The sequence below is a fragment of the Palaemon carinicauda genome, chromosome 14 (assembly GCF_036898095.1).
Source record: "Palaemon carinicauda isolate YSFRI2023 chromosome 14, ASM3689809v2, whole genome shotgun sequence".
Taxonomy (NCBI): Eukaryota; Metazoa; Arthropoda; class Malacostraca; order Decapoda; family Palaemonidae; genus Palaemon; species Palaemon carinicauda.
The window spans coordinates 122,780,006-122,792,213 of NC_090738.1; the positions used below are offsets into that span (position 1 = coordinate 122,780,006).

General features: G+C 36.5%; 1 protein-coding gene across 1 annotated transcript in view; it reads left to right on the forward strand.

Annotated features, from left to right (window-relative positions):
- The window catches only part of LOC137653717 (tectonic-like complex member MKS1), a 92,234-nt gene that overhangs the window by 32,690 nt on the left and 47,336 nt on the right, over positions 1 to 12,208 (forward strand). The window contains exons 6-8 of the mRNA XM_068387317.1: positions 1,211 to 1,321; positions 10,095 to 10,203; positions 11,010 to 11,181. Coding sequence (XP_068243418.1) covers positions 1,211 to 1,321; positions 10,095 to 10,203; positions 11,010 to 11,181 — 392 coding nt within the window. The remainder of the gene's footprint in view (positions 1 to 1,210; positions 1,322 to 10,094; positions 10,204 to 11,009; positions 11,182 to 12,208) is intronic.

The following is a 12,208-nucleotide window of genomic DNA, read 5'->3' on the forward strand; positions in this document are numbered from 1 at the left end:
GGAAGACCTTGCATTGCTGAAGGTAAGGACCCACGAAGTAAGAGCCGTAGCTACTTCGATGGCCTTTAATAAAAACCGTTCTCTGCAGAGCATAATGGATGCAACCTATTGGAGGAGCAAGTCAGTGTTTGCATCATTTTATCTGAAAGATGTCCAGTCTCTTTACGAGAACTGCTACACCCTGGGACCATTCGTAGCAGCGAGTGCAGTAGTAGGTGAGGGCTCAGCCACTACATTCCCTTAATCCCATAACCTTTTTTAACCTTTCTCTTGAATGCTTTTATTGTTGTTTTTATGGTTGTTACGGTAGGCTAAGAAGCCTTCCGCATCCTTTTGATTTGGCGGGTGGTCTATTCATTCTTGAGAAGCGCCTGGGTTAGAGGTTTTGTAGAGGTCCTTTAGTAGGGGTTGCAACCCCATATACTTTGGCACCTTTGGGTTGATTCAGCCTCCAAGAGGAACGCTGCGCTCAGTAAGGAAGACGAACTTAAAAAAGAGGCAGAGTAACGGTTCAATTCGACTTCCTTACCAGGTACTTATTATTTCATTGTTATTTGAGATAACTGTTATATGAAATATGGGATACTTAGCTATCCTTTAATCTTGTACACTGGTTTTCACCCACCCCCCTGGGTGTGAATCAGCTACATGATTATCGGGTAAGTTTAATATTGAAAAATGTTATTTTTATTAGTAAAATAAATTTTTGAATATACTTACCCGATAATCATGATTTAATCGACCCTCCCTTCCTCCCCAGAGAGAACCAGTGGACCGAGGAATAATTGAGGAGGTGTCAACAAGAAGTACTTGAGTACCTGGCCACAGGTGGCGCTGGTAAGTACACCCCCTTCTAGTATTGTGATAGCTGGCGTATCCCTCCATAGAATTCTGTCGGGCAACGGAGTTGACAGCTACATGATTATCGGGTAAGTATATTCAAAAATTTATTTTACTAATAAAAATAACATTTTTCCATTTCAAATAATTATCATTTCGTACAATTGTCCTTTCAAATAACTTTCTTTAGAACAATTTTCCATTTGAATAATTGTTTTTCGAATAATTGTTTTCGATTAATTGTTTTCGAACAATGTTCACATCTTTAGCATCTTTAAAGTTATAAATTTTTAGATATTAAGAAATAAGCTTTTTTTAGGACATAAGCCACTTTAATAATTATAATTAACAATTTATTTACCTTTTTTAGCTTGGGAGATAGCAGAGCATATGAGGTAATTCTTTGTGCATTGCGTTTTAATGTCAATAGTCTACTCACCATAGCGCCTGACTTCAGTAAGCCAAACACCAAGCCTTATAGGTAAGCAAGAAAATTTAATTTTGAGTTTTACTGTATATGCAACAGTGTTTTAGAAAATTATATGAGATTAACAAAGAATACATTACTATTCTACAGTACCAGTACCTTTGATTACGAGTGACTATGAATATGAGCATAAATTTTTTTATTGATTTACGAGTATTGCATCGGTCTGCATGCAAAATTTTTATGCAGTATAAGTATTTTTCTTTGACAAGTGCGAATGAAGCTATGCCACCCATGTAGTTTGCATGCTGTGTTCATTTAATTTTACTCCATTTTGTCTCGCATTAGCTTGCATCATCCCATTTACCCTTCCACTCTCCAAGCAGTAATTATAAAAGCATCATCTCAGATCTTTGTTGAGTTTTGACGGAATTTTCTTTGTCGAGTTATGACCACTATTTTTCATACAAAAATGCATTTAGTGCTGTGTTGTAAAGTTAAAAGTCCTGTTTAGTATCATGACAATGACCTCTAAGATAGTTAAGAAAGACAGTTAGAAGAAGATGGTTTCCATAGAAGTGAAAAAGGAAATTATCGCAAAACAAAAGATAAGTGTGTAGCTGACCGCACAATCGTACATCATCCACGATTTGTACAGTTCTAAAGAAGAAAGAAGAGATCATATCAATTGATTTTGTTAAAGGGGTGTTGACATTGACGAAACAATGGTCACGTTGCCTTGATAATGTTAAAAAGCTGCCTATTTAGGTTAATGAGAAGCAGTGAGCAGGTAAAGTGATTACCGAAAACATTATTTGTGAAAAAGCAACTGTGTTATATGCTGACCTTTTGAAAAAAGGAGTCAGGTACATCAGCAGAAAAGGAAAAAGGAGAATTCAAGGGGGTTCCTTGAAGATGTCAAGAGAACTGGCATCCATAGTGTTGTGCAGCACAGCAAGGCTACAAACTCTGATGTCAAGGCAGCAGAAGTGTATGTTGTTGATGATAAAAAGCTCATGAGGCTGAGTCTTACATACAGCAACAAGTTTTTGATGGTGATGAGACCAGTCGGTTTTGGAATAAGATGCCCAGGAGGACCTTCATTACAGATGGAGAAAAAGCGATTCCCTGTCACAAGCCCATGAAATAGCGTCTAACCATGCTGTTTTGTGCTAATTCTCTTGGTGTATCACTCGTAGAATCCAGGAGTCTTTAAGAAGTGCACACTGTAGAAGAAGCAACTGAACATCATATGAAGGTCAAACAACAAATTTTGGGTGATTCACATTTTGTTTGTTGAATGGGTCAGTGAGGCTTTCAGTCCTGAGATAAAAAAGTACAAGTACCTTTTAAAGACTCTCACACTTCAAGTTATGTTAGTTATTTATAATGCTCCTGCCCATCCTGTGGGCCTGGAAGAAGACCAAATGGAAGAGTTCAAATTTGTAAGGATCAAGTTCCTGGTGCCAAACACCACTCCAATACTCCAACTCAATGGTCAACAGGTTATCTCAAACTTTAAGAAGCGTTACGCAAAAGCAATGTTCCAGTGATGCTTCGAGGTCATAAAAGGGATCAAAATAGCTCTCTTAAGAGTTTTGAAAGGACCATTTCAATATTTTTAATTGCCTCTAGATCATTGGTAAAGCCTGTTAAGCGGCCACTATCAAACCCTCAATTCTGCTTGGAAAAAAACTATGACCAGAATGAGTTTCTGAACACAGTATTAAGGAATTATAACCCAAGCAGTTGACGATGAAATTGTGTCTTTGGGAAAGACAATGGGATTGGAAGTGGACAATGACAGCATCAATGATCTTGAGAAACAGCAAGCAGCTGACAACCCAGGAGCTGTTGGAATTTCATAAGGTAGAGCATCTAGAGAAAATGTAAAAAATCACATTTTAAAGGTTAGACAAAAGCAGGTTCCTTTATTTATTTATAAACTAGCCAAACTATAACCCTAGTTGGAAAAGGAAGATACTATAAGCCAAAGGGCTCCAACAGGGAAAAATGGCCCTGTGAGGAAAGGAAATAAATAAACAATATCAGAAGTACTGTAATGGAAAAATTAAAATACAGGTACAGTAAAATATTTAACAAAACATTAACAACATTAAAACAGATAAATAATATATAAGATAAAAAAAATACTTATTTCAGCCTGTTCAACATAAAAACATTTGCTGCGAGTTTGATCTTTTGAGGTTCCACTAATTCAACTGCTTATTCACATCTCAATTTGTTGGACAGGAACTTACGGTCTATTAAATTTCTTATTCCTGATCTAGATATTAATCTCTGGCACTGTCGTTCAATTAGTTCACTATGCATGTTGCATAAGATTTTTTATAATTCTGACCATCCTTTACATTCTGATGTTAGGTGCTATAATTTGTACAATAATTACCAATATAAAACCTTTAAGAATTAGTTTATATGTGTATACTGTATATGGACATGTGAATGCATCTGTGACCCCAGGTTCATTGGTTTCGAATACTCCCTCAACCAGTAACACCAGCCCTGTGTCTGTGTTACGAGTGCCAGTGAGAGTGTGTACTGCTTCCCCTGAGACTGTGAAGGAGAGAGATGTTGTGATGTCTCCATTCTCAAACTTGTTGGTCAAGAGGTAGCACTGGTGCTTTGAAACACTTTGGTGTGAAGTCAACGTCACTCTTGGTGAGGAGTCACATGCAAGGGGGTGGTTGTAGAAATGGAGAACTGCTTTGCAGGACTCTGATCCACCGTGCAGTCTCCGTCAAGGGTTCTTGATCTTTGAGGGTGTCTGCAGACAAACCTTCAGGTGTGGCCATGCTTAAGGATCAGTGAGGAAGAAGGTCACCATGACCTTCTCTAGACCCTCGGACCTCATGCAACTTCTTCCACCCAGAAGGATACTGGGCATAATTAGTTCTTTCAAGGTCCCCAACATGACCAGTTTTACTACCAAGGGGCTGCTTATGTTGGAGCTCCCCTCTCCTGCTGCCGTGAGTAAAAAGATGCCTCACATGCCACTATGTAACCTGGCAGAGAGACTGGGCTGATCCTTAGGTAGTGATTGTCCTTCAGGATGGGTACTTACCAGCTTTTTGGGGCCACCAGCCATTACCCATTCTGCAGACCAATAGTGTTTGTATCTTCCCATATCACCGAAAACCCTTGTATTGTAGCAGATGTGAAAGGAATGTTTGGGAAGATTTCATTTAAAAATAAAAGTTGCATCTCCGATATTCTTTAATTGATTCTTCCTGGAGGAGAGGTCAACTGCAGACTAGAGACTGGTCATTGACCTCTCCCATAAACCAATTTGCACAACAATCAGGTTCTTGATGGAAATTGTATGCATTGGAATAGGTCTCAATTGTATAAAAATGTTGAGCCAGTTGCTCTTTTGATTGAGAATCCGGTTAACATAATTGATAGGTGTATCCCCTCTCTTGTGCTAAAATACTGAGGGAAAGACAAACTCTGGTTCAAGGATATTGCAGACATGCTTATTTGGAGGAGCAGGAGGCTTATCATCTTTGGAAGGGTACAGATCAGATTTGACTTGGAATAACTATACTCAGATAAGAGCTGTTGTTCAGGAACCTTTTGCTTCAACTGAAAAGGAATACAATTTAACCATAAAAGAAACCCTTTTTGGTACAACCCAGAAACATAAGTGTTAGGCTACCCTTAAATCTGCAGTCTCCTTAACTTAAACCTGATGGTTCTGTCAGTCACTGTCCAGAGGAAAAGGTAACCCTTTTGGCTGAATGTGTTTGGCAGTATGCAGAGTAATGAGAAACTATTTTCCACATTCCTATTTTCCTGAGGATAAACTATCTAATTTAGCTTTTCAGTCCCTTGCAATTAAAAATCTCTTGATGGACCTTGATGCTTATGGAGGTGTAGACCTAAATGGTATTTATCTTTTGTTTTTTATAAAGACTGCTGATTTCTTTGCTCCTAAATTGTCTGTTATTTTCCACAAGTTAGCAAGAAGAGGTTCTTTTAGCATGTGTTGGGGTATTGGTAATGTTACTGTACTCCATTAAGTAAATGTGTTTGCGGTAACTCTAGCCAGCTGATTACTGCCCAATTTCCATAACTCCCACATTGTCTAAAGTTTTTGAACGTCTTTTGGCAAAATGTTTAAATAGGTATGCTGGAGGTAATTTGTAATTTGGCTTTCGAAAAGGCCTTGAATCACGTGATGCCCTTCTTACAATCTCCAATGCTGTGCAGAAATCTCTTGATTGTGGTTAGGTAGTTTGTACGATTGGCCTTGATTTTAGTGCTGCCTTTGACTGTGATAATAATGAGGCCCTTGTTTTTAAACTGAAAATAGTTGGGAGTAGGTGGGTCTTTTCTTAGTATCATTATTCAATTTTTAGTATTAGATTGCAAAGTTGTTGTTGATGGGCATCATAGTGAATGTAGGATTGTGATATTTGGTGTTCCTTTGGGTAGTGTTCTTGGACCATTACTTTTCATACTATATTTGTATATACAGTACATGATATGTGGTTTGGCCTAAAAAACAAGCTTGTTGCATATACAGATGATGCTACTTTCTGCATCAATTCCATTTGAATGTAGATCTGGGGTTGCTGAATCCTTTAATAGAGATCTAGCTAAAATTATAGCATGGTGTAAATTGTGGATATGAAGTTAAACACTAACAAATCTCAAACTATGATTGTAATTAGGCCAAGAATAGTGGTTTCTCAACATCCAGATAACAGCGTTGATAATGTTTCTTTAAGATCATATGACTTTAAATTTTGTGTGATTTTTGTATTGCAAATTTACTCTTAAAGAAAAGCATTTAGTCTATTATATCATCAATTGCACAAAAAAATGGCTTATTGATAAAGTCTTAAGATTTTTGGGGATCAATCTATTCTGAAGGAGTATTTTAATTCTGTAATTCTACCTTGTTTCAATTATTGTTCCCCTGTCTGGTCTTCAGCTGCTGAATCTCATCTTAATTTGTTGAACAAGTACTTGCAGCCTATCAAATTTCTTATTTCTGATCTAAATATTAGTCTGTGGCATTGACTTTCAATTAGTTCTTTATGGATGTTGCATAAGATTTTTCATAATTCTGACCATCCTTCTTATTCAGGTCTTCCCAGAGAGTACCATCCTGCAGGTAATACTATGTATGCAGTTAATTCAAACAATAATGCCTTCTCCAGCATAAGGCTGAATACTACACAGTATTCTAGAAGTTTTATTTCCAGACGGATAAAATTACTGGATACAACACCACATGCAATCACTGCATAACCTCTACAACATTTGTAATGCTTCTAGAAGACTAACATCATTGGATACACCACTACGTGCACTTACTGCACAGCCTCTACAACATTTACAACTTTTCTTATGACCATATTGTGGAATGATCTTCCTAATCGGTCAGTTGAATTGGTGGAATTTCAGAAGCTCAAACTTAGAGCAAATGTCTTCATGTTGAACCCGCTGACATAAGTCTCTATAGTTTGTATATAATGGATCTATTTTAGTTTTGTTATTGATCTTAATATATTTGATATTACTGTACTTGTTCATTACTGCTCTTGTAATCTATTTATTTCCTTATTTCCTTTCCTCTCGGGGCTGTTTTTCACTGTTAGAACCTTTGGGCTGGGCTTATAGCCTCCGGCTTTACCACCTCGTGTTGTAGCTTAGCTAGTAATGATAATAATATGGCTGTACCAAGTTCCATCAGAAAAGGAGACTTCATGCTTTTGGTGGACCTAAAAATGCGTACAGTACTTCCATGTACCCATTCATCCGTCTTTTTGGAAGTACCTCTGCATCTTCCTCAACAGAATGATATACCAATTCAGGACCCTGTGTTCACTCAGAAGTAAAGGAAGATTGGGAGAAACATTCTACTCTGTGGCACTGAGTAAAATTAGTATACTGTACATGGAATATAGTGGGAAATACTGAATAAAAGGGAATTAGGATATGGAGTAAATATTGTCCTTAATTATCAGTAAAAAATGTGTGAATAATCAAAATTAAAGGAAATAGAAAAGATGGTAGAATGGGAGAAACATTCTAGCCTTTGGGCCATCTTTTTCTTTACTTGAAACAATTTTACAGCAGCCTACTCTGCTGAATGGTGTTGTAATGATGCACGATTTGAAATTTGTTCCTAGTGTTTTCTGATTAGCTGCTGCAGTTGAGTGATTTATTAGTACCTGTATATATATTTGTATAATGGTATAAAAAGTTCAGTAGTGTTATATATAGTATAATCAGCAGTTGGTGAATAAACGATTAAGGAAATTTACTGTAATTCATATTTAATAAATTCCTCTAGTTGGTATTAAATTTTAGACCATGGATATTTGATATTAAATTTTCCCAATATTAATTCATGAGGTATTGTTTAAGGCTTCTTCGCTTTCACCCTTTAGCTTATCCTTATTGAAGATGAGTCTCAGCTAGTTGGTTTAATTATTTAGACTAGAGCATTAGCTCTTCACTATCCCACCTCCATCAGAGCTTGGGAGCTAGCCATATAAACCTTAGGTGAGAGTCATAGACCCAAATGCTCCTATTGCCATGTATCACCATATAAACACGTTATTCCACTTGAGGAGCATGGCTATTAGTGAAAGAAAACCAGGAATTTTTTAATAGATATTAACATTTAGCTAGCCCAAGAAGGAAGCCCTATTAACCTCAGAAAAGCATAGAAACAGTTCATTTCATCATCAAATTCTATTTTTTATACTGTACAGTGTTTATATTGTGACATGTGGGAAAATATACTGTATTACCATTAAGGGTCCAGGCCGGTATGCCAATACTGTATATGGGGATACAGTATATGACAACAAAAAGAAAATCTTGAAAAAATTTGCTGAGCTTCGTATGGCAATGGAGAATGTGTATATGAAATATTTTGTCAAAATTACTCTTACTTTCATAGTTACAGGGTGTAACTCAATAAGCCAAAAACATTGATCCCTACAAGAAAATGCAACACAGGGTATTTCTTCTGTTATCGTAAATTTTGATTGTTATTACATTTTAATCTAAAACAAATTGTGAGCAATGACATCTGTATATATTCCATGAGTCACAAGTCAGGAAGTTATGATTGCACCCTTCAGTGCTAGCACAAACCTGAGAGAGAGTACAAGTTGAGTTTGACCTCTGACATTCGCTCGCTTTTACGTCTGTTTTTCTTGGTTTTGGCAAGAATTTCATCATGCCAAAGAGGAAAAGAACTTCAACATTTTGCTTACATAAGGAAGAAGAAAATTTGCTCCAAGAAGAGTTCAGAAGTGGGTAATACCGGCGATATTAGAGGAGTTAGTGAAGGAGAGAGAGAGTGTGTTGTGGATGAATGAGAGACCTAGAGCCTAGTGAAGCAAGATATTGAGCAAAGGGATCTTCCCTTATGATTAGATTATGAAATATAATATTGTTTTGGTTTATTAATATCCAAAAAGGAACATTGAATTCCTAATAATCATGATTTATTAATATTGTCTCTATTAAAATACAAACAAATACTTTGAACGCCCGTATCTCAAAACTACTGTATACTTATTGACCTTCAAATTGTATCTTCTCCCTTAGTTTTAAAGATATAACAATGAAATTTGGTATATAACTTAGAAAGACATTATAAAACAATCAAATTGAGCCTTTTTTTTCAGTTTTTTGTTCATATTTTTCTTTCTTTTTCCTTATATGTAGGGTTTATGTTTTTACCATAATGAAGAAATTCATATCTAGCTAAAAAATTACTTTTAGAGAAAACTCATCTATTTAATTGGAGGTCTACATCAGGTCTATATAGGGTAATAATCCAAGGTCTCAATATGAAGTATCATGGGAGAAGAGAGAATTTGAAAAACACTAATTTTCAGGGTAAATAGCCCTGACGTCGCAAAACCAAAGGTCAGAGGCAAAAATCCTATACAGTTTGGAGATGTCCTAAGTTACCTTATTAAGTGGTATGAATGTCAAAGTTCTGTCCTTAAAAAATAGCTTGTTCCAACACTGAGACTTACCTCGAAACACTTTCTTAGGAGTTACCTGGAACCTCCTCTCAAACGACCAGAGTTTTGTGTAGTTTACCCTACTCCCATTTTCTGTAATGGTAGGCCTAGCGGAAGGACACGTGCCCTGAGGGCAAACCCGAGGTAGGCCACATATGAGCTTGGGTCGTGATCTCCAGTAAGTTCTCTGGTCGCGTCGTGATATCATCTCAACGCTCCTCTTATCTCAGTGCGACCCTTGTGTCCCCGACTCGTGTACCGTGTGGTTACATCACGACCCAAGCTCATATGTGGCCTACCTCGGGTTTGCCCTCAGGGCACGTGTCCTTCCGCTAGGCCTACCATTACAGAAAATGGGAGTAGGGTAAACTACACAAAACTCTGGTCGTTTGAGAGGAGGTTCCAGGTAACTCCTAAAAAAGTGTTTCTCGGTAAGTATGTTGGGAAAAATACAAATTACTAATAATTTGTGATATTAGCCGGCTTGCCCCCTTAACTAGCACTGTATGCAGAAAGAGTTAAGTGTAGAAGGTTAGTTACCATTACCTAACTATGACATCAGATACCATACACAAAGACTGCTGTATTTTTAGTCTATCACTACCAGTCTAAAACACAGTACAAAAAATTCTCACTACTGTATTGTTGTTCCGTGCTGGAGAAATTGATTTTAATTTCATGTATTTACAGTATTTAGGAAAATCAGGGAGTGAGGTACATTAGAAAATTATTTCATTTGCTTACTAATATTGGTGCTGTTGTTGTAGTCTCTAGTATTCTGATGTTTCTTTTTTACCAACTAGGTTAGAGAGTTTTGGCTCGGACAATGCATTGTATGAATACAGCATTAGCCATGCGTCCCACATGCGTTCTGCTGAGGACAAGAAGAGGGAGCAACAAATAAAACATCAAGTATGTTTTTTTTTTCTATACTGAAGTATTTTGACATGAATATTAAGGAGAAGAATGTTCATAATTGCATGATATTTTTGTACCAAATAAGCAAATAATATACAGTAGTACCCTAAATTCCCTCAATGTTCAATGGGTTGAAACTTTAGTTCAGACAGAAATTTGAGGTTGTCTTCAGATATTTTCTTTATATAAACAACAATTTTTTTTAGTCACTTTTCTATAAAAGCGTATGGGTTTTTTTGCCATTTGTGATAACCTTTAAATATGTTAGTGACAAAGAATTCAAACTTACTGTATGTGATAAACCATGTAGACACCATTATTTAGTAACTTTTTGGTGTTTGGTTCCTTTACAATTTATGAATGGATCATTGCATGTGCCAGGATTGACAAATGGCCCAGTATGAGTGTCTAGTCATTTTATAGCTTGTTCTAAAAATGAAAGATTGAAATGTCGTTGAAATGTATACTGTACAGTATAAAGTTTTGGTGGTGTTTTAATATTTTTCCATTTTATTATTTTAGATTCATATAATTGTTTTGGATATTTTCCCCATTTTAACAACTATAATACAGCTGTATGCCCGCAGGGTATGCTTAGCATCAGTAAAATTGAATCAAGAGTAGAAGAATAATGACATGTGTAAAAAACAGTAAGACATAAAATCCTTTGAATTTATGTATTTTTTCTGGTTCATTTTATAGCAAAACAAAATTTGAGGAGCTTTAGACCATATAATTTGATAATTCAAAAGTAATTGCCTGCCACTAATTTAGGGATATTGTATTCCATTAATAAACAGATAGAACGTCAGCGAATCGAAGAAATACAACAGAGGGTTGGATCAAACTGGGACGATGATTACCTGAAGGATGGGGAGCTTCGTCTCATTGTTAATGGAGAAATTGCAAGAGCCCATCACTTTGATGATGCTGATAAACTTTACATACACTATATGTTGCATCTTCCCCCGGGTATGTATACTGTAACATTAACAATATTTAAACAGAAGCAAAGAGAAAATGTTGATCTAGCAAACATGTTTTACTGTTAGTCCTCTTGTGTACACCAACTGTGTGAACCTGCAATGTTTCAAGGGTACGGTACTTCTCCAGTAAATTATTACGAAAATATGCTTGAACTTCCGATGCTTGCATCATTGCTGCAAATGACCAGACTAGTTTGTGTAAGTGCAGTCAATAGATATTTTTATTTTGTAACGGAAGAAAATTAATTATGCAGTGCGTGAACAAAGAAAACAGCATATGAGCTCTCCCTCAGTTCTTGTTTGTGCGGTTCTAGATTGACATTGCCTCTGTGCTTCTTTTGTAACTTTTTGCTCTCCATCATGGCTCCCAAGTGTAAGGCAGAAAATAGTGGCAGTGCATCGAAGGAAAGAAAAGCCATCACCATGAAAGGGAAATTAGTCATTGTGAAATGGGCCGAAAAGGGAGAAAAGCTATCATGCATTAACCACATACTCTGATGAAGCCATTCAATTGTCTCAACGATTATCAAAGATTAAGATCATATCTTTGATCATGTGAAGGGATCTGCTCCTATGAAATCAACATTAATTAGGTTATATCATTTTGATCTCATTATTGATATAGAAACATTAATTAGGTTATATCATTTTGATCTCATTATTGATATAGAGAGACTGTTAGTTCTTTGGTTGGAAGACCAGTCTCAACGGCATATCCCTGTGAGTCTCACATTAATTCAGGAGAAAGATTGTTTGAGGTGTTGATAAGGGAAAAGGGGGAAGGGAGTGAAAGTGAAGAGTTTGTGGCCAGGAGTGATTGGTTCATGTAGTTTAGGGATCATGTGGTTTATTATGACATTAAATTTCAAGGTGAAGCTTCTAGTAATGATGAGAAAGCACCAGTGTGTATCCTAATGTTGTAGCTGAGATAAGAAATAGTTACAGGTTTTTTATATGGATGAGAAAGAAATTAGTTTGGCATTATTTGCTCAATCATACCTACATCAGCAAGG